Source organism: Dufourea novaeangliae, unplaced genomic scaffold (assembly GCF_001272555.1).
Source record: "Dufourea novaeangliae isolate 0120121106 unplaced genomic scaffold, ASM127255v1 scaffold464, whole genome shotgun sequence".
NCBI lineage: Eukaryota > Metazoa > Arthropoda > Insecta > Hymenoptera > Halictidae > Dufourea > Dufourea novaeangliae.
In genome coordinates this window covers 130496-149464 of record NW_015374338.1, presented here as the reverse complement: position 1 = coordinate 149464, position 18969 = coordinate 130496, and the positions used below count along the sequence as shown (strand labels likewise).

Below are 18969 nucleotides of genomic sequence, written 5' to 3'. Positions count from 1 at the left end.
TTTTAGGTTAAGTTTTAAGGCTTCGAAAATTCAAGGTCTGTACATTACTTCACTACATACAATTTATACGACTCGAGCCTTCAAGCTTAAAGGCTCGAGCGTTAAAGACTCGAGCTTTCACGACTCAAGCTTCGAACCTTGAGGGTTCGAGCCTTTAGGGTTTGAACCGCGACTCGAGCTGTTAAAGCTCAAGACTCGAGGCTCATTTTAACAACACTATATACATCCGCCCACAGTACTTTAAGAGTTAATGTATTATACGATTTCATTGAGTATACATACAACGCTGGCAGGTATATTGTTAATGGCAACAATAAAAGAAAAACGATTGTCACTACTATCCAGAAAGGTAAAGAATTGTTTAAATTTTGTGGGAATATGTATTGCTTCATCCATCCTGAACTTTCATTTACATCGAACTCTTAAAAATTTATTTTGAGTTCTAAAAAATGGTTGAACTTTTTCGTAAAAAAAAATTTTACAACGATAGAATAAGCAATAATAAGATTACTGTTGTAATATACAAAGATAAGATGTTTTAAAGAAATTCGAAAGAACTTATTGTTTAATCTAATATTTTAACTTCTGTTGTGGAGCTAAAACAGACTATTGAAATATGAAATTTAGTATGGAATATGTATATGCTATTTATGGGACCAATCTAATTAAATATGAAAAAATAAAATTAATGATTATTTTCGTTGTGATATAGCTTTAAGTTATTAGTTATTAAAAACAAAATCAGAAGTTACTGGCTTTTAAAAGAACCTTATGTATTTTCTTCATATTTATTAATTGATCATATTGTTATTCCGCTATATTTATTGGCATTTGTATTCTTCGGGTGAAGTTCACTTTAGTTTCTTGATACATTTCGAAGAACAAAACTTTTGTAAATAACTCGAAGCGTATAAAACAAATTGTAAATAATGTTATTCTAATTTTCTTTATACGATTATACATATAGCCAATGACAAACAAAAATAATGTCGCGTATATTTTAGTTGCGTATTGATTTTTATTTTTATGGATAGTTTAATGTAGGTATCTTACATTTATAACTAGCAAACGTATTCTTCTGTTTATAGCATACAATTAACACGTTCTTGTAATATAAATTCGATACACAGGTAAATCGTACAAAATTGTATCCCAGTAGAATTTGGATTATAGTATACTGTAATATTAGTGTAGAAATACAATTTCAGTTCAGTATTTGCCAAAAAGAAACCACACTTTTATGAAATAAAATTTAGAATTCTCTTTATGTAACTTATAGACAAACTTACAAAAGTAATACAATTTTTAATTAATCCATATCTTGTAACTTATCTATTATTTGTCGTTTTTGTAGTGAGTTGAACTTATTACTAAATACTTATTACATAAATGAAATGATTATGTATGAAAGTATGTAAGGGCTCGAAAGTAGGTGAGTTTGATTGAATTAAATGAAGGTGATACTCCTCCATTATATCACTGTCGCATAATAATGAAACAATTCAAACTCAACAGAACCATACAAACACTTCACTCAATAATTTCCATCTTTTTTCACTTTTATGTAATATCACACAATTAATATACATTTTTGAAACTAAAACTGTTGTACAATAGTGGAATACCGTTCGACAAATATTTCTTGTAAAATTAAAAATTGCAAATCCAAACGGTTCCAGAACCTGAAGTTTTAAAATGACGATAATTGATACGGAAGTTCAAATGAAATTTAATGTACCGTCTGTGTTTACTCTGCAAGAGATTGTTGCTCCAATTTGAGTATAAAAATTGAATTTTATAACAATATTTTTTATCAAAATCACACTCTATATTTCCCATCTAATGACATTTGTACAGTTACACAAGATTCTTTTTGTTAATGTAATGAAAAATGAATAGCCAAAAATAGTATAGCAACCTAGCCATGCATGTTCTCTAAAAGGAAAAAGTATGACATTATATTAGTATAGCAACAGAGAAAATTACAATAAAATAAATATTCGATCGAAGTCTAATACAAACTTCATTTTCGCGTAAATTAATCTCTGCCTCATATTATCGAGTCAGACCCGTGGCGAAGGTTCGAAATTGAATTTAATAAATAATGAATATTCTTGATTTAGCTAAAGTCGAAGTGCAATACCATTTTTTGGTTATCAATATTTAACAATAAAGTAACTCTGGTTAGCTCAGTCACGAAAAAAATTGCAACAGACTGTATGTAATCAATGTACTGCGGATTTTATGCATTTATTGTAAAGAGTGAGTGTGATAAACAACAATACACCAAACATTATCATAAAGATTAGTATGAAGTTTACTGCGTTAGACCTCAAAAAAACCTTTAATAAAAGAAACAAACCTGCCACATAATTTCAGTTCCGTAGAATTATCTATAAAAACCAGAATTTATATTCCAGAAAATACCGATCTAACCTATATTTAAAAGGTTAACTGACTCAAACGCAATAAACTCACCTTCGTTTAAATTTATCAAACTGTGACCGTAACAACTTCGAAAGCAATCGTGAAAATTGTGTCCCGTGCAAATGACGGCCGGTCCAAGCCGGCGAAACTGCAGTTAACTCTGTTAACGTTACGATAAAAGCCTTGGAAATCGTATTTCTACGAACGGTTCTGTTCTCGTTTGCAGAGCGCCATACCGTCCCATCCCTTGAATTTTGCCGGGCTTTCATCTTTCTGCAATGACGTTAATGCAATCAACGAGGAATTCGCCGGTATTCCACAAGTTTCGGCGAAGATAGACGAGCTACCGACCGGCGCTGAACTGAAGAATAGATACGCAAACGTGATACCGCTTCCGGAGACAAGGGTGCCGCTTCAAAAAATTAACAACGATCCACTTACGGAATACATTAATGCCAGTTACGTCAGGGTAAGTAATGTTTTAACTTAACACATTCAGAACGGGCTGTAATTATTTATTCAAGCTCATAACCTGGAAAAACAATTTTTTTTTTATGTTTTCACTATCAATATGTCATTATAACTATTCCAACAGCCACCTTATCACAGACATTTTTTATCACATTTTTAAATGGGAACTATAGCCTCCATCCGATTGTGAGATTTGTCGTTTAGGGGAAAGCGATGTAATTACGAACACCTAAGCAAAAAAAAAAAACGAACAAAACGAAAGCTGAGTGAGAAACGGATTTGTTTATTACTTATAATCATACTTAACCTATTCATCCACGAACTACAATATCCAATTTTGGAAAAATTATTATAAAAATGAACTTTTTAGAGAAAAAACGAAACCCTTGGTGTTCGTGATTACCCTGAGGTGGTGTCGTGGAGAAATGAATTTATACTACACACTACTCGCTAATATATACAAATAAATTCCTGATGGAATTAATAATGTTAGTTTCCCCACAAACAGTGAGAACTTACACTATCGTTAAGGGTAGCGAAATGATTCAGCAAGTAACTTTACTCGGCGAGTGCTCGTGACTGAATGCCCCCAGCCTGCACACGCTGTCTATTCGGGGGAGGAAGAAAGCCCTTAAAAGAGAAAGTTCCCCCGACTACTTAAACGGAAATTTTCCTGTCGCATCGAAAATCCTTGCGCACAGCTGCAAACCATTTTATTACCCTCGAAGCCTTGAGCTCATCGGCTCGAGGGCTAAAATGACCAGCAACCGTGCGCGGACGCTCCACAGCCAACTACCTGGCTGTGCACGCTACAACCCGACTGCCACGGGGGAATCACGAACACTGCACAGGGTTATCACGAACAGAGTGTGGCTCTGGGTGTGCTTTCACCACTGCTACATTTTTCATTTGCCCATAAGTGAAGTTTGTAACACGTGATCCAGTCTTCAGTAGCCGCCATCCAGTTTGTTCACCAATATCCCACAACGTCAAAAAATTGAAAAAAATTCATTTAGAGGTTAAAATCAGTCAACAGACAACACATTGGTCACAAAATGTTGTCTAAGATGTGCTCATTTTAACTTGAATAAATCCGAAATTGTATCATTAATGCAAACAGTAACTACATACAATTTGAAATAGACCATATGTTACTTGAAAAACGATGCAAATAATAAATTTTGTTTATTGTCAACGGCATGCAAGGCCCCTTTTAATTACTTTCTTCCTAGCACTGGATACGAGCTAAACTGTCAGCTAGTGGAGTGAAAAGATAAATTTTCGTTTTCTAACACACCGTAATCATTGCATTCGGGACTACCCAGCGTTCGTGTTTACCACACTCTCCCCTAGTTACACCTTAATAATATTTAAAACTGTGGACAACTACAGTAAATCTTCGATAAGTGTTCGATGGCTCCTTGGCACTGAACATTAAATATTTCATAAACTAATGGCCATATGCGGTTGTAACAAATATCATGGGCTTCAGAATTCCAAATTCCATCACTGTACTAAATCTTATTAAAAAGTGAATGTTACACCTGAGGAACTCCCCTTGTCAGTGTCGAGGAGTCTTTGAACACTCATCCAGAATTTACTGTAGTATCGAACTGTTTCTGTAGATATCACTCATGTAGATACATTCACATGTGGCTATAAAAGACGTATAAGTACCCTCCACAATACCCCAAAGACATTGGATTGAAAGGACTTGGGAACTATATTTCCCAAGTGGCCGCGAGATTCGCCCATGTTGGGATTTGTTGGGAACTGCAGTTTCCACGCGTACAGTACATGTTAATACGCTGTTCTATTTAGCTGTCTGAATATTTTTGAGGAATAAACAAACGTTTATTCAATTAACGACTGACACTTTGAAGTGCCCTTTCAATGGTTTACGATGAAATGAATGCACAAGCCCTAATTAGTCTTCCTTTCGTGTTCTATGGGGTGATTGCTTTCATTAAACCAAATTTTGCAATATATGCACTACCAATTAAGGGGTTAGCCCACTTTGGAACCTAAAAATGAAAGTTATTTTTTTACGTAAATGGGAAATCTCTTAGAATACATTTATTATGGTACATATTTTTAGGTACGCAAAACAATTTTTCTTTTTTTAAAACAAAATGACGACGATAGGGATGATCCACGTTTGGTTGCTTTTAACTGGGCAACTAATCGGTGTGCAGAATTACTTGAAAACGATTTGACCTAGATAAAAAGCGAAACAATTATGTGTTGTACATGAACTTTACTAAAGAAGTAGGTACGTAGGGATTTCTAGAAGTATGATTTTTTTTGCAAAAGTTTCGAAGAAAAAAGTATCATTTTTAACCGAAAACTTTTGTTAAAAAATATCCATAGCAAAGAAACTTTTTAACATATCGAAAAATCTCTACGTACTGCTTTAGTAAATTTCATGTAGAACATAATAATATTTTGCTTCTCGGTCCAGATCAAACCGTTTTAAATTTATTTTGCATTCCGATTAGGTGCTTCCTTCGGAACAGCCAATGTGGCTGAGCCCCAGCGTCATTTTGTTGTATTAAAAAAATTTGATCGCGTACCCGAAAATATATACAGTAAATGTCTTATAATGGATCTCTCGTTTACTTCATTACTTTCACACAACAAATTGCCAAAGAATAGCATTAACATATTTTTCAGATCCAAAGTAGACTAACTCCTTAACCTATTACATATCGTCAAAACTTTTAAAATGAAAATGAAATAACTGAAACAATTTTTAATATTATTAGTATTGAAGCATAAACCATACCCGGAACTCAATAATTTCTTATCCTTATATTATATCCTTTTATACACTTCATATAAGGCAGATTCCACTCCAGCATTGTGGGTAAAACATACGGAAATCATTCGACAGTTAGTGTTAATAAAGAAGAACGAGTTAATTCGTTTCATTTGTATTCGACTGTATTTTTTTATGACCTTTACTTTTTTATTTATTTACTTGAAAATTTCTGAATTTACTCGTCTTACAGTATTTGTAATAGCATAATATTTGTACAGCGCTGCATAGAAACGACACGAACATAATATCTATATACTCACGTTATTACATATTTCATACGTTAATATTTCGTAATTATGATGTACAGAAATGTTTCAGAATAATTACGTTTGTAACCTACGCTCCGCGCAGTGCAAATAAAATATTCTATTTAATAATGTTTATTTATACAATATGAACTTTGTGTTTTGTACTTTGTTTTAAGTATACGTTTCTTTGTTTGAATAGGAAATGCAAACATTTCTTAACATATTTCGTGCCGCACTGATTTTATATAATTTGTCATCCATGGAATTACTGGGTCATTATTATCTTTTAGTATTATTATTTTCAATGAAATTGTGAATTTTATGAATTGCTGTCTTTGTCCATATTTTTACGAAAGAATGTTATCAATCACAATTAGCAATTGCACGTCAAATTGAACTGTATTGCATAAGCAATAAATAATAGACCGAAAATTATTGCATTGAAATAACATATTATAATTATAAAGGGTGACTCATTTAACGCTGACTTCAAATGTACTTGTAAACTGCTTGTTATATGAAAAAATGTTTTAAACAAAAGTTGTAAGGTATCAGAAGAGGCATACAATGTAATAATTAGTTTTTTGCGATTTTACTTTTTTATCAAGATGTGAAGGATACCTTGAGCTTTTTTATTGTAATATGTAAACTTTTACCGTGCAATTAAAAAAGATTGTTGTACATTGAATAAAAAACTATTAGGTACATGGGCCCAAAATCCAATAATTACCGAGATACTCTTTAAATGATTTTTAATGCAATATATGTATGCTCAAAACGTTGCCCATTACAATCAATGAATCAATATAAGTGCGTAGTCGTTCAATAAATGCAAATGTCATATGTTCAAGTGTTTTTTGATTTATAGCATTACGTGTTCTAATGATATGATTTTTCATATCTTTGGATGTCGTTCGTAGCGCACGACTAACTTCCTTTTTTAGAAGTCCCCAAAGAAAGTAATCGTAAAAGTAAGAGACAGGTTGTAAGCGTACGAATTTTGCATTCACGAAAGTTTATTATAGTTCGTTGAAGAATATCTCAGTAACTTTTAAGTAACTATTAGTTTTTGGACCTACAGGTATACTCCAATAGATTTTTTTCTCAGCATTCATCATTCTTTCCAATTATACGGTCAAATTTTTCACATTACAATTAAAAAACTCAAGGTGACCTTCATATCTCGATTAAAACGCAAAATAGCAAATACGAATTATTGCTCGTGTGCCCCTCTCGATACCACACAACTTTTGTTTCAAACATTTTTTCATATAACAGGCACTTTACAACTAATTTAAATGGCAGCGTTAAGCGAATCATAATAGGTTGAAGTAACTATATCTTGAAGACATGTAGAATCTCTAACAATTTATTTCAAACAGTAAGCTTTTGGAAAATCTGATAATTTGAAATATCATTAGCAGATCCATCACCAAAAATAATTAATAAACAAGGCGGAGAACAGTAAGTACATTTTATATTACAGGGTATTAATAAAAATGAGCAACACTTCCACAGGATGGATTTTACACGACGAACTAAAACGAAAATCAAGAATGACGAAATTGTGTTCGAGGTTTCAGTTTTGAGCTATTAATTGTTTAAAATACGGGCGAAATACGAATGAAATATGTCTGGCGCGACAGGTTATACTATGCAAACGGCCGTTGCTCAACTGATACACAGACTCGGTCGGTAACCATCAGTGCTGTAACACTTACAAAAACACACTTATCTCACAGCTGAAGCGGTGATATGCGACGCTTTGTGTATTGCAATAATCCTTTCTAAAACTTTCTGGAACATCCAATACAAATTGCTGGACGACATTAAACCTGTCTACTCGACACTCGGAGCGACTGTTTCGCAGTTAATGCGATCAACTTGCTGAGTGAATTGGCGTGAATGCATTGTAACGGGCGTCCAAGTTTAGAAAGAAGTAGGTGGCTCTCGGAGGATTTGGCATCTCTTTTTAAATCTCAGTAGTGGAGGGTGAGTTTCTGGGGATCTGCATATTGAATGGTTGACTCAGCTATATTAGAAACAGATAGCAAGTCCTCCGAAACTAACCCGTCTCTTTCTAAAGTTGTATGATTGTAACGACCACAGAAAGTGCGTCCGAGTCATTCTTCTTTCGAGATTCGGACATTTTAGAAGGCTCTGTCCGACTTTAAATTACGAATATACACAATTTTAGTTTGTAGTTATTAGATTAAATAATAATACTTTTAATTAATTTTATTAGATTTCAGTGTTCTTAAATTTGTGGTTTTTGTCGTTTGCTGTATGCTTGCGTTCTTATTCTTGAGAGGTTCTGTTTGTATGTGTGATGATTGCATTTACGAGAAGGTATATAATTTTACTTTTTCCGTATTATGGGCATGCTAATTGCGCATGGAAGAGAGGACGAGTGCTGATATAAGGTTAGAAAAATCAAGAACGCCGCATTATATGTATACAAACATGAATACAGACGGACGGATTCTAAAGGATCCGGAAGTCATTTAGGGGGCACGCTATCTTGATAGGATTTAAAGAAAGCCTACATTCAAATAATTTTTTACACTTTTACATAACTTTTTCAGAATCAATTAATTTTTTTACAGATATAATATTCAACCATGGTTAATTGAAAAGTGTTGTTAAAAAGAATTAAATCATACACCAGCTACAGCCTGATGCGTAATAGTTTTCCACCGGCGTTCAGATGCATGGGCGGCCTGATCGCTCGGGTGTCGGTGATTCAAAATTAAAAACTAAATTATGTTTTGAAAGATAGATATTACAGCTAAAATGTAGCGTACGGATTTTTGTATGCCAAGATTCATTTATTCGTAACGGATTTTTAAAGTTAAGTTTTTCAGGCAAGAAACCAAAATAAAGAATTGACTACTGCTCGTTTTCACTATCGCCCACATTTTCAGAAATCCATACGCTACATTTTAGCTACAATATCTACATTTCAGAAAATCGTTTATTTTTTAATTTTCGATCACCGATATTCGAGCAATCGAGTCGCCCATGATTCCGGAACCGGCAAAGGATCTTCACGCAGCTGGCTCTAGCCGCCATATTTGTTACGTTTTCAATAATTATTTTACACTAACTATAATTGAATAATATACCTGTAAAAAAAATTAATTGATTCCGAAAACTAGTTTTGTTTAAAAAGTTGTTTGGATTTAAGTTTTATTTAAACCCCATCAAGGTGTCTTAACCCCTTAAAAGAAGTTTGCGATTGCGTATAGGAAAAAGAGATAGATATTTTGAGTTTATACTGTGAGAGTATTTGTGACTTGTAATTGAGTGTTCTTTGTGGATACATATAAAGTTTTTCTGTGGACTCCGTGGTTCTATTTTAATGTAACGTACGTAAGTGTGTTTCCATAGGTTTGTGTTGTATTTCTGTACTTGTATAATTGAATGAGTCGCAGTGCTTTTAATATACATGAACATTCAAAGACGGGACAAGCGTGTTACGTGTGTTTGCGTGTGTGTGTGATAGTTGCAAGCAAATTTGATTGTTTGAACTGTGGCGGCACGTGAACAAACGCGCCGCCTCATAGACGACGTGCCGATCAGCGCGTTGCGACAAAACGCACTTCGGCTGCTCGGGCGAAAGTTCTCGGAACGGCGAGTTCCGTCGTCTGCTGTATACATTATCGAATAATCGAGAACGTTCTCGTTCGATGCGTCAGACGACGGCCCTCTCGAAAAGCCGTCGCGGGACAGACAAAAAGGGCAGTCGGGCCTCGAGTGTTGCACGCGCAACAACGTTCCGAGCGATACACGACCAACGCGAAATAAACGATTTCCGACCGTCTATGTGTGGATTATTTCACCCAAACGCCGAATTTCCCCACAGAACCAAATAGCATTCACCCTCTCTACTTGACAGTCCCATAGGGCAGTTTTTGATGAGCCCTTGTGGATTTTGGCGAATAGGTAGGTTTAATGCCATTTAAAAGTTTTAAACAAAATTATCGCAATACCACGAGGCGTCGTATGTTATCACTTCAGCTGCGAGATAAGTGGGTCTTTTCAGGTGCTACAGCACTGACGATCATCGACAATACCTGTATATCAGCTGAGCAACGGCCGTGTGAGTAGTCTAACCCGTCACGACCAGACGTACTCTACGTGCATTTTCAATTAATAACTCATAAATTTAACCTCGAACGTAATTTCGTTAATCTTCATTTGCGTCTTACAATTACTTTGGCATATAGAATCCACCCGTGAAAATGTCCCACATCTTTATTAACACTCTGTATAAAACCCTACAGAAATATTGAGTTAATGAATTAAATAAAAAAAATGTTATGATCGAGGAAACAAAAACAAAATGAAAGGAACAACGTTATATTTATTAACTATTTGAATTTAGTATTAGTTATTTTTATTAAAAAGGTTGTTTTATTACATATTGAAAGATTCTTGTAGAGCTTGTTGTTTCATTTCTCTTAAAATGGAGGATATAAGACAGAAACATTTCGCTGGACACTTGTATTGAATATGAAACAGTTATACTTTATTGTATATAAATTTTGTTAAATTTATTTTTCATATTTCTTCCGAATATTCTGATTCCATGTAAAATCCTCTGTGTACTCACGACCACATATGTATATTTAACAAAGCACTTCAGCCTGTCTCGAGTGACCCAAACAAAAGCAACAGCTAACACAGCGTTTTGTCGGCACGAGAAAAGGATGTTGCATAATGCATTACGAAGAATACGAATGCTTATTGCATAAGCTGCGAGCACAGTAATATGCGGAAGTGGGACGGACGTTAGCACCTGTTTCCAGTGAATGATTAGGAGGTTTAAATTATGCCTTGTAACAACAGAAATGATAATTGATCAGCTTCAAAAGATTAATTGTCCCATTATTATGACCGTGACGTAATATTATTAATCATGACTATGCAAAATTAGATAAGAAATACTGCAGTGGACATTTAAGCTTAGAAAGACAATTATAGTATTACATGTTGTGCAAGAATTTGGAAAATGTATTTTAATACAATTATTCATCGTAGGGAAATATTATAATCGTAATTACTGTAGCCGAGCAGATTTCGAAAATATAGTAAATACCATTTTTTAATATATAAAATGAATCTTTTTATTATCGTGTAAATTATACAACGTAGCAGATTTTATTGTAGAGGCCAATAATAAGTTATTGAAATTATTAAGTTACTGACATATGTATAAGAAAGTGTTATTTTAAATTAATAATACACATTTAGAACTTCTGCGTAGAAGTATTAATATTGCAAGTTTAAGAAAATTGATGCTCAGTATAGTTAATTTCAGAAATAGCTGCAGTTCCAAACCAAACAAATGAACCTGTACCTAACTGAAGCAAGATTTAAACATTTTGGTACACTGTTAAGTATATGTATTTTGAGAAAGAATAATCGGTGCTACATGCGTTCCTTAATTTCGTTTCTTGTTTGAGATGTAAAGTATAAAACAAAAATAGAATTCATTTACCGTGCATAAAAACATAAATCGTGGCATTACTTTAGGAACACCTTGTGTATACACTTTACATGTGCAATCACTCAACACTCATCTATTAATGTACTCAGAATATATTGAGTGCAATGCCCTCCAGTTTCCAGTTGACACGGAGAGGGTCTGGCTAATCAATAATATCGATCAATATACTACTCAGGTCACATCATACTTATTACACGAATTAATTGATTCGGGCTGAAATCAATTCCGTTTGAAATATGAAATATCTGTCCGCCGGCTAATTTGAAATTATCGACAATTACACGTTATTAATTAATATAATCTCTTAAAAGTAACGTAGTATATAATAATATATGATATATTACTATTTTTAATCATACGTTATACTATCGATAATTAATTATATAATAATATAATATAATAATATAAACTCTTAAACTCTTAATGCAAGCTTTTAAAAAACAAGATGCCCTGTTTTGCTTCAAAATGAAGTAACGTAATGCAAAAACATATTTTCATTTTGCGGTTGAGTAAAATGTATATTAGGTGCACTAATTATACTAATTTGTTCAGATATTTTATTTGGTACAAAAAACTATGGGGATTTTTGTACTCTTTGTTTAAGTTAACAGCGGTTTTCTTTTTTAGGGACCAAAAAACGCGATGAGATACTATATCGCTTGTCAAGCACCAATGGATGCGACCATTACCGACTTCTGGAGGATGATCTGGGAGCAACAGTGCAAAGTGATCATCATGCTAACTGATCTCGTTGAGAACGGGGTAGAGAAATGTACCGAGTACATACCACCCTCGGAAATAACGGATTGCCACCGGTTATACGGTGATTTCCAAGTTACTTTAAAGAAGAGAGAAACCAAAGAAAAATATGCCATTTCCACGCTTCATTTAAAGGTAAGAAAAAATCTTTTTTTTTACCATTTATAACGAAATCTACATTTTTTGTTGAAATTCCCAAATTTAATAATTGTGCTATGAATGTTTATACAAATTCGAATTTTAAAAAAATAATCTAGAGAGTCTGCATTCGAAGAAAAATTTATTTCCGTTACTAAAGAACTTAGAGGATTTAAACAAACCCGGTTCTAGGATTGAAAGTAAAATGAAAAATCGTTCAAGCTTTGTCAACATTATTCGTTTAATGTATTATTTACATTCGTGGGTCCTGTAAATGTATTGAATTCATGTCCTAATTACTAGGGTGATGCTTATATGGATCAACAAATTTTTTAGAAAATTTATTGTGACTCCCTTCGAATATACTCCAAAAAACTACTGTAGTTTTCTAATTATTTCTTTAATTAATTTTATGAACCGTTACCACTTATCGAAACGACATTTTGAAAAATATTTACTTATTGATACGTGACGTTAACAAAAAGGGCACTTCTAAAAGAAAATAGGTATTAAAGTTCATCAATGCTAATCCTCCCTCCACTATATCGTTTACAACTATTATCGAATGAACAACTGCCGTGCTTGTTCTGTAAAGTTCATTATTCCAAATTCAAACCGTTAACAACGAGCACGTGCAGGTCCACAACAGTGCATTTCCAATCGTTACCACGGAAACAATAAACTTATATTATTTGTTAAACATTGTCCAATAATTACGACCAATCTGATAGCCCTTACAATATGAAGACTTTGGTTTCCAGTAGCGACCTCTAAACGCTAATCAAATTGGAAAAGAATTACACACACTCATCTTTCAGATGGGAGAACTAAATAACAAGAGGCCCCAATATAATTTTAAGACTTTGATTTTAAAAACCACCCTACTAATTACACTGATGTACTAAAGTTTACTTTTTCTTGTCACACAAGGCTTAATATACATATACTTTTAATAGTATTTTTTGTATTGAATTCATGTATGCAATCCGTTTGTTTCCATGACATAGGGTTTTTGTGCAACATATAGTTTAATATTTAATAATTCGTATAATTCTATATACTTAGAAACTGTAGAACATTACGTAAAATGTGGTGCTTCTTGATCTCCTGGGATATTTTGCTTGAGGAACGTCTCATTTAAGTGTCCAGCAGTAAACAGATAGCATAGTAGCACTCAATTTTCCTTGGTATCGCTTTTCCATGCACGATATGTCCTGATAAAATCGCTCACCATGTTTATCACTTACGGCACCTAGATTTTCCGGGGTGAAATCCAAATGAGAATCCGGAAAGTGTATTTTTAATGATAAGTTACACTCCATATCTTTATAAGAGTTTAATGGTTCTATAAAATATTATAGCAAAAACTATAGGCGGTGGAGAAAATTGTATTGCAGATTCAAATTCAACATCGAAATTTACATAAGAATCGGTGTAAATATTCTTTGAGACAAAAATTATGTTGACCACTGTTATCGTAATTCACTTTTTCACATTATTCGAGTCTTGTTCAGCTGTACTATAGTGTTCAGATTTTCCAAATTGTGGTCTTATTTCGTTAAAAATATACTTAGATTCAAGAAAAATACTTACAAAATGGTATCACTATATGAATTTATTCTTCCCTGGCATTACAATAATCATACAGATACTCTAAGGGCCATAGTAGGATTAATTATAACTTATAATAGGTACTAACTATATATATATATATATATAGTACTAACTCAACATTGGCAGCTGAAAGTACAATTATTATATTTTTATTATTAAACTGCGAGTGTTTATACCTTTATATAAATTAAAAAGTAAATCATTGTTTCTTTACTCTACTTATATTTGGACTGATTTTTCTATGAAGAATAACTTTCCTCCTGTAGTACCGCGAAGTCTATCGTGCACTTTATTTCATCACATCTCTGTTGTTTCGTAGAATCAACGTTCTACTCTAAAGCAATCCTGATTGAGAGTAACTTCACCGGCTAAATTGCTATCATTGCATTGTAATGTCCAGAGAAGCAGGGACGACATAACGACTGCATGTACCTACATTTACCCCTTTCGCTTTAATCTTTTCGTGACCAGATTAATTTTTTGTTAAGAATTGGTTGTTTATCTATTGTCCATTGTGTCTGTAATGAATACTGAATTGAGATGAATAGGGCGTAATTGTTCCGCTGTACCCTGTGTGTTGTAATTAGGGAGACGGGTTCTGGAAAGAACAAATTTTTACGAAGAATCTTTTTGTTAAAACTGTTTTCACTGTTATCAATTGTTCTATACACAAGCTCAAAATTACAAGATACAACATACATATTAGTCTCAATAACGATTTAAGGGTGGGCGCTAGAGGGTTAAACCCAAGAAACTAATTGCTCCTGAACGCACTTGACTCGAACCTGATTATTCAGGACTAAACCACCAGGCTAATTGTTATAGGCTCATTTAATCTATTCCTTGAATGTGCGATCAATGTTCTACGTATCGAAAATGAGAAAGAATTCAATTTTGTGGTATAGGTATACTTCTGCAGAAAGTATTCAAACCACAGCGCGTGTTGCGAAAGCACTATGTAATGTTGGAAAGTTTAATCCTACGTCGAGCGCAATATGTTTTGTAACATCAATGGACGCAATGTACCTGGGAGGCACAATTTATATTAGGGGGTTTATTTCCCATTTTTATAAGATAATATTCATCATTTTTATAAATAATTTATTTTAATGATATAACCATTTTATAGACAGCATTAGCCCATTAAGTCCCAAGTAGTGAATTAAGGCGATTTTTACACATATAATTATTTATAACTTATAGAAGTGTATAAGAAAGAATATAAATACTATCAAAAGAATGTTTGGATCGGTACTTTATGTATAATAACATGTTGCGATTGTGCAGCTTCGGGCACTTTTTTATTGAAAAATGGAAATAAAATGATTTATATATTATTTTTTCGAAATATAGAAAATGCATTATGATGCAGAAAACATTGGTATATCATAGTACTATAAATACTTCAATTTCTACAAAATTCGTAACGTCATATGATCTAAGTGGAAATAGAAATGGTGACAGAAAAAATATGAACAAAACTGTGAAATCCTCTTTCGTAACTGCAACATGAAAAACAGAATTCAATAACGAAAATTTACTGAAAAAAAATTGCGAGTGAAATGTTCCGTTAACGGGATGTTGTGTCCAAATAGGTTAATGGCGTTGCAACATTAGGCCAAAAATAAAGAATACTAAAAACACTTAATGATTGGTTTGGTAATTATTAGTCGTTGTCACGTCGCTGTGGCTATGAGACCAGTTGCGCCCAACGGAGGATTAAGCAGTAAATGTCACTGAAACATTTCACGCACAATATGAACAGACCAATTGTGTTTTTCAGAATCTGGAGAACAACACATTCCGAGAGGTGTATCATATTTGGTATTTGTGGCCTGTCAATGGCGCACAGTCGGACGGAGCGGGCTTGATAGCCGTGCTCCTCGAGGCGAGGGCACTCCAAAGGGGTGGCCCTGGACCCATTGTTGTCCACTGTAGTCCCGGCACTGGACGCACGGGAACGTTAATAGCTCTTGACCTAGGAATTAGACAATATGAGATTACGAGGACTGTGGACGTGCCAAGGGTCATTTACACTATCAGACGGGATCGTGCTGGGGCTGTTCAGACGAAAGAACAATATGCTTTCATTTATAAGGTGATTTTCATTGTGTTATGTAGCTAACCTACGATTTTATCCAATAGACTATACTCCATTAACTTACGAGAAACGACCGCGAATGTGTCGCTCCTCGATTTTGATTAAACTTTGCACGATTGTACAAAACACAAAAAAATTGTGTCTAAATCAATGGTCTTATCTAAAGTCGAATCCACACTGTACACGGTGAGTCATTTAAATTGATCCCTGCGAATATCTTCGAAATCGTTTTTTTTTTTTTATTAATCTCCTTTATTCATGTACCAGTCGTACAGTTTGTAGATTTTTTACATGGTTTGTATTTTCGTTTTATTCAGGGATCCGTCATTTCGCTCCTTCCACACATTCATCCATTCCTCACTTTCGAAATCGTTGATGATAGCGAAAAATGTTTCAGACAAAAGTTTCGAAGAAGCAATAATTTCACGTGAGTAGTCTTTTTATAGATGAACGCGTAGAGGACATATTAAGGTCAGATTTGTTTTGTTAAAGGGAATCATATATTATTTAACATATTAATCGATGCAGCTTATCATTTATTATAATAAAGTATTGAACCATTTATGCCAAAAAGCCATTAGTTTAGGAGGTATTTGAATTTCAATAATGCAAAATTGTACTCAATTTCGGCACAATTTGTACGCGTGACATTTAACATCTTATACTTGTATGCATAGCCTGTCAACAAATTTCAAAAGAAATGCTAGAAGGGTTCCATATATCGTTTAGAAACGGAGTAAATCTTTGCATTGAAACTAAAGAATGTAGTTTTGAACATCAACTTTAGAAAGGTAAACATTGCACTATTAGTACCACTTCGCAATTTTGAAATTATAATATCTCTTAAACTAATGGCTTTTGACAAAAATATTTAACACATTTTAATAGAAAATAACGAATTGCATTGAATAATACATTAAAAATATATATATATAATTCCGTTTAACAAAGATAATTTGACGTTAATATGTCCTGTACGAGTCCACCTATGAAAAGACTACTCGTATCAAATTATTTCTTCCTCAAAAGCATTCAACTTTTATCCGAAATGTTTTTCGATGTCTTCAATGGTTTCGAAGATATTCACGAGGATCGATTTAAATGACTTACCCTGTATAAGAAAACATTCTTATGTAGCTAGATTGTTTAAAAAAAGAAAGAAAAGTGTTATGTGACGTTACGTGGAAATGAGAGTGTTAAAAGGTGAATTAATTTACAAATTTGTATATTTTCAAACGTTTGTCACGTTTATCGATCTGATAAAGATAGATATATGTTTATCGTCGTGTTCCAGTGTAAAACACACAATCAATAGCATTGTGAGCACAAGGTGTCAGCCACTTTTGTTAATTCTTTTACAAAGTGTTTGTTCACTTAGTAATTTCACGTTGTAAACACACATGAAATAACAAGTACACATAGAAAATAATTTATCGGTTATTTTACAAATAAAACAATTGAATTTTACGAAATTGATATTTTCGAGTATATACAATTATTAATATAGATATACAATTATATCAAAATTATTCAATTAAAAAAAACGCATTAAAATTACATACACACATTAAAATTATTGTATATTATTAGTGTCCATGTATACCAGAAGAACATTATGTAGCATCGAAATAACATAGAAATATCATTACAAAATAATTGACATTGTTTTCATTTTGCAGGCGTTAAATTTGTACGCGACCAAACTAGCTGGCGGTGTGTTGGATTCAACGTGAATTACTCGAGTAGATTACAAAAACGTTCTCCAACGAGGACAACACTTAAATCGAAGAAGGAATCTGCTGTACCAATGAAGGGTAGAGAAAAACACGTCACGGAAAGCGATACAAAGCACGAGATTATGCAACACTCGAGATCCTAGAATTATCGAAATAGAAAAATACTACACGATAATCGATCGAAAAAAGGCGACTTGTGATACGTGGACCATTCTGACGATCATATATCGCGTCAGATTTTTACTTGATTTACTAGGAACAAGACGATTTCAAGAAGAAAGAATTGAGGCACCTGTGTTTAATCACTTGTCTTTTTCTTTCGGCTGATCTTTGAACTATATTATATCGTTGATATAACGTTGAAACTATTTTGAGGATGACAGATTTTTATAAATTATAATTTTTTAATCTAGAATTAATAGTTCATCTGGAAATAAAAGATGCTCAAAAGGTATAAGATGTTTTACAAATAAAAACAAATTCCCTTTTATTGTATAACTCAGTTTTCTTACATGTATTATATGTATGCTTACATTAGATATATTGCATATATTCTCCCGAAGTGTGTAATGAGATTCAGCTTCTTTTAACCGTAAAAAGTGGCTTCAACTGAATCGGTACTTTTGTCGCAAAATTCTATGACCGAAAGAAGAAGACAAAATAAGTGGTGATACCTCGTCCAAGTGAAAACTGCGAAACACGAGACAGAAATTAATTTGCGACATCCAATCCATTTGTCGACGTTCTTCAGTTTCGTATTTCTGAAGCCTCTACGATTTCGTAAATCTCTTTATTGTAGATTTTGTCTCCTCTGTCAATACTTTAATAATATATGAACATATTATATACAGGGTGAGGCAATAACTATGTCCACTTTGAATATTGCCGTTATTTGTAATAATATGAAAAAATGTTATCTACAAAACTTACACGGTATAGAGGGGGGCATATTGTGACACAAACATTTTCCGCGTGGGTGAAGGCATAGAGGAGATTTCAAGGTCAACGAGCTATCATTGTAGGTCATGCAAGCTCAAATGTGATTGAAAAATAAACTTTCTTACATTACAGGAGGTGCTCGAAGTGGTGACCGTTTGCGTCAATGCAAAGTTGCAATATTCGTATTGCTGCATCACGTGCAT

General features: G+C 33.4%; 2 protein-coding genes across 2 annotated transcripts in view; both read left to right on the top strand.

The window, feature by feature from the left end:
- LOC107192963 overlaps positions 1–3058 on the top strand; it is a 30047-nt gene extending 26989 nt beyond the window's left edge. The window contains exons 5-6 of the mRNA XM_015582332.1: positions 2654–2896; positions 3023–3058. Of these exons, the coding sequence (XP_015437818.1) occupies positions 2654–2896; positions 3023–3058 (279 nt within the window). The remainder of the gene's footprint in view (positions 1–2653; positions 2897–3022) is intronic.
- LOC107192964 (tyrosine-protein phosphatase non-receptor type 7-like) overlaps positions 1–18093 on the top strand; it is a 23671-nt gene extending 5578 nt beyond the window's left edge. The window contains exons 2-5 of the mRNA XM_015582334.1: positions 2654–2896; positions 12107–12373; positions 15774–16088; positions 17771–18093. Coding sequence (XP_015437820.1) covers positions 12122–12373; positions 15774–16088; positions 17771–17824 — 621 coding nt within the window. The 5' untranslated portion in view covers positions 2654–2896; positions 12107–12121 and the 3' untranslated portion in view covers positions 17825–18093. The remainder of the gene's footprint in view (positions 1–2653; positions 2897–12106; positions 12374–15773; positions 16089–17770) is intronic.
- The last annotated feature ends 876 nt before the right edge of the window (positions 18094–18969 follow it).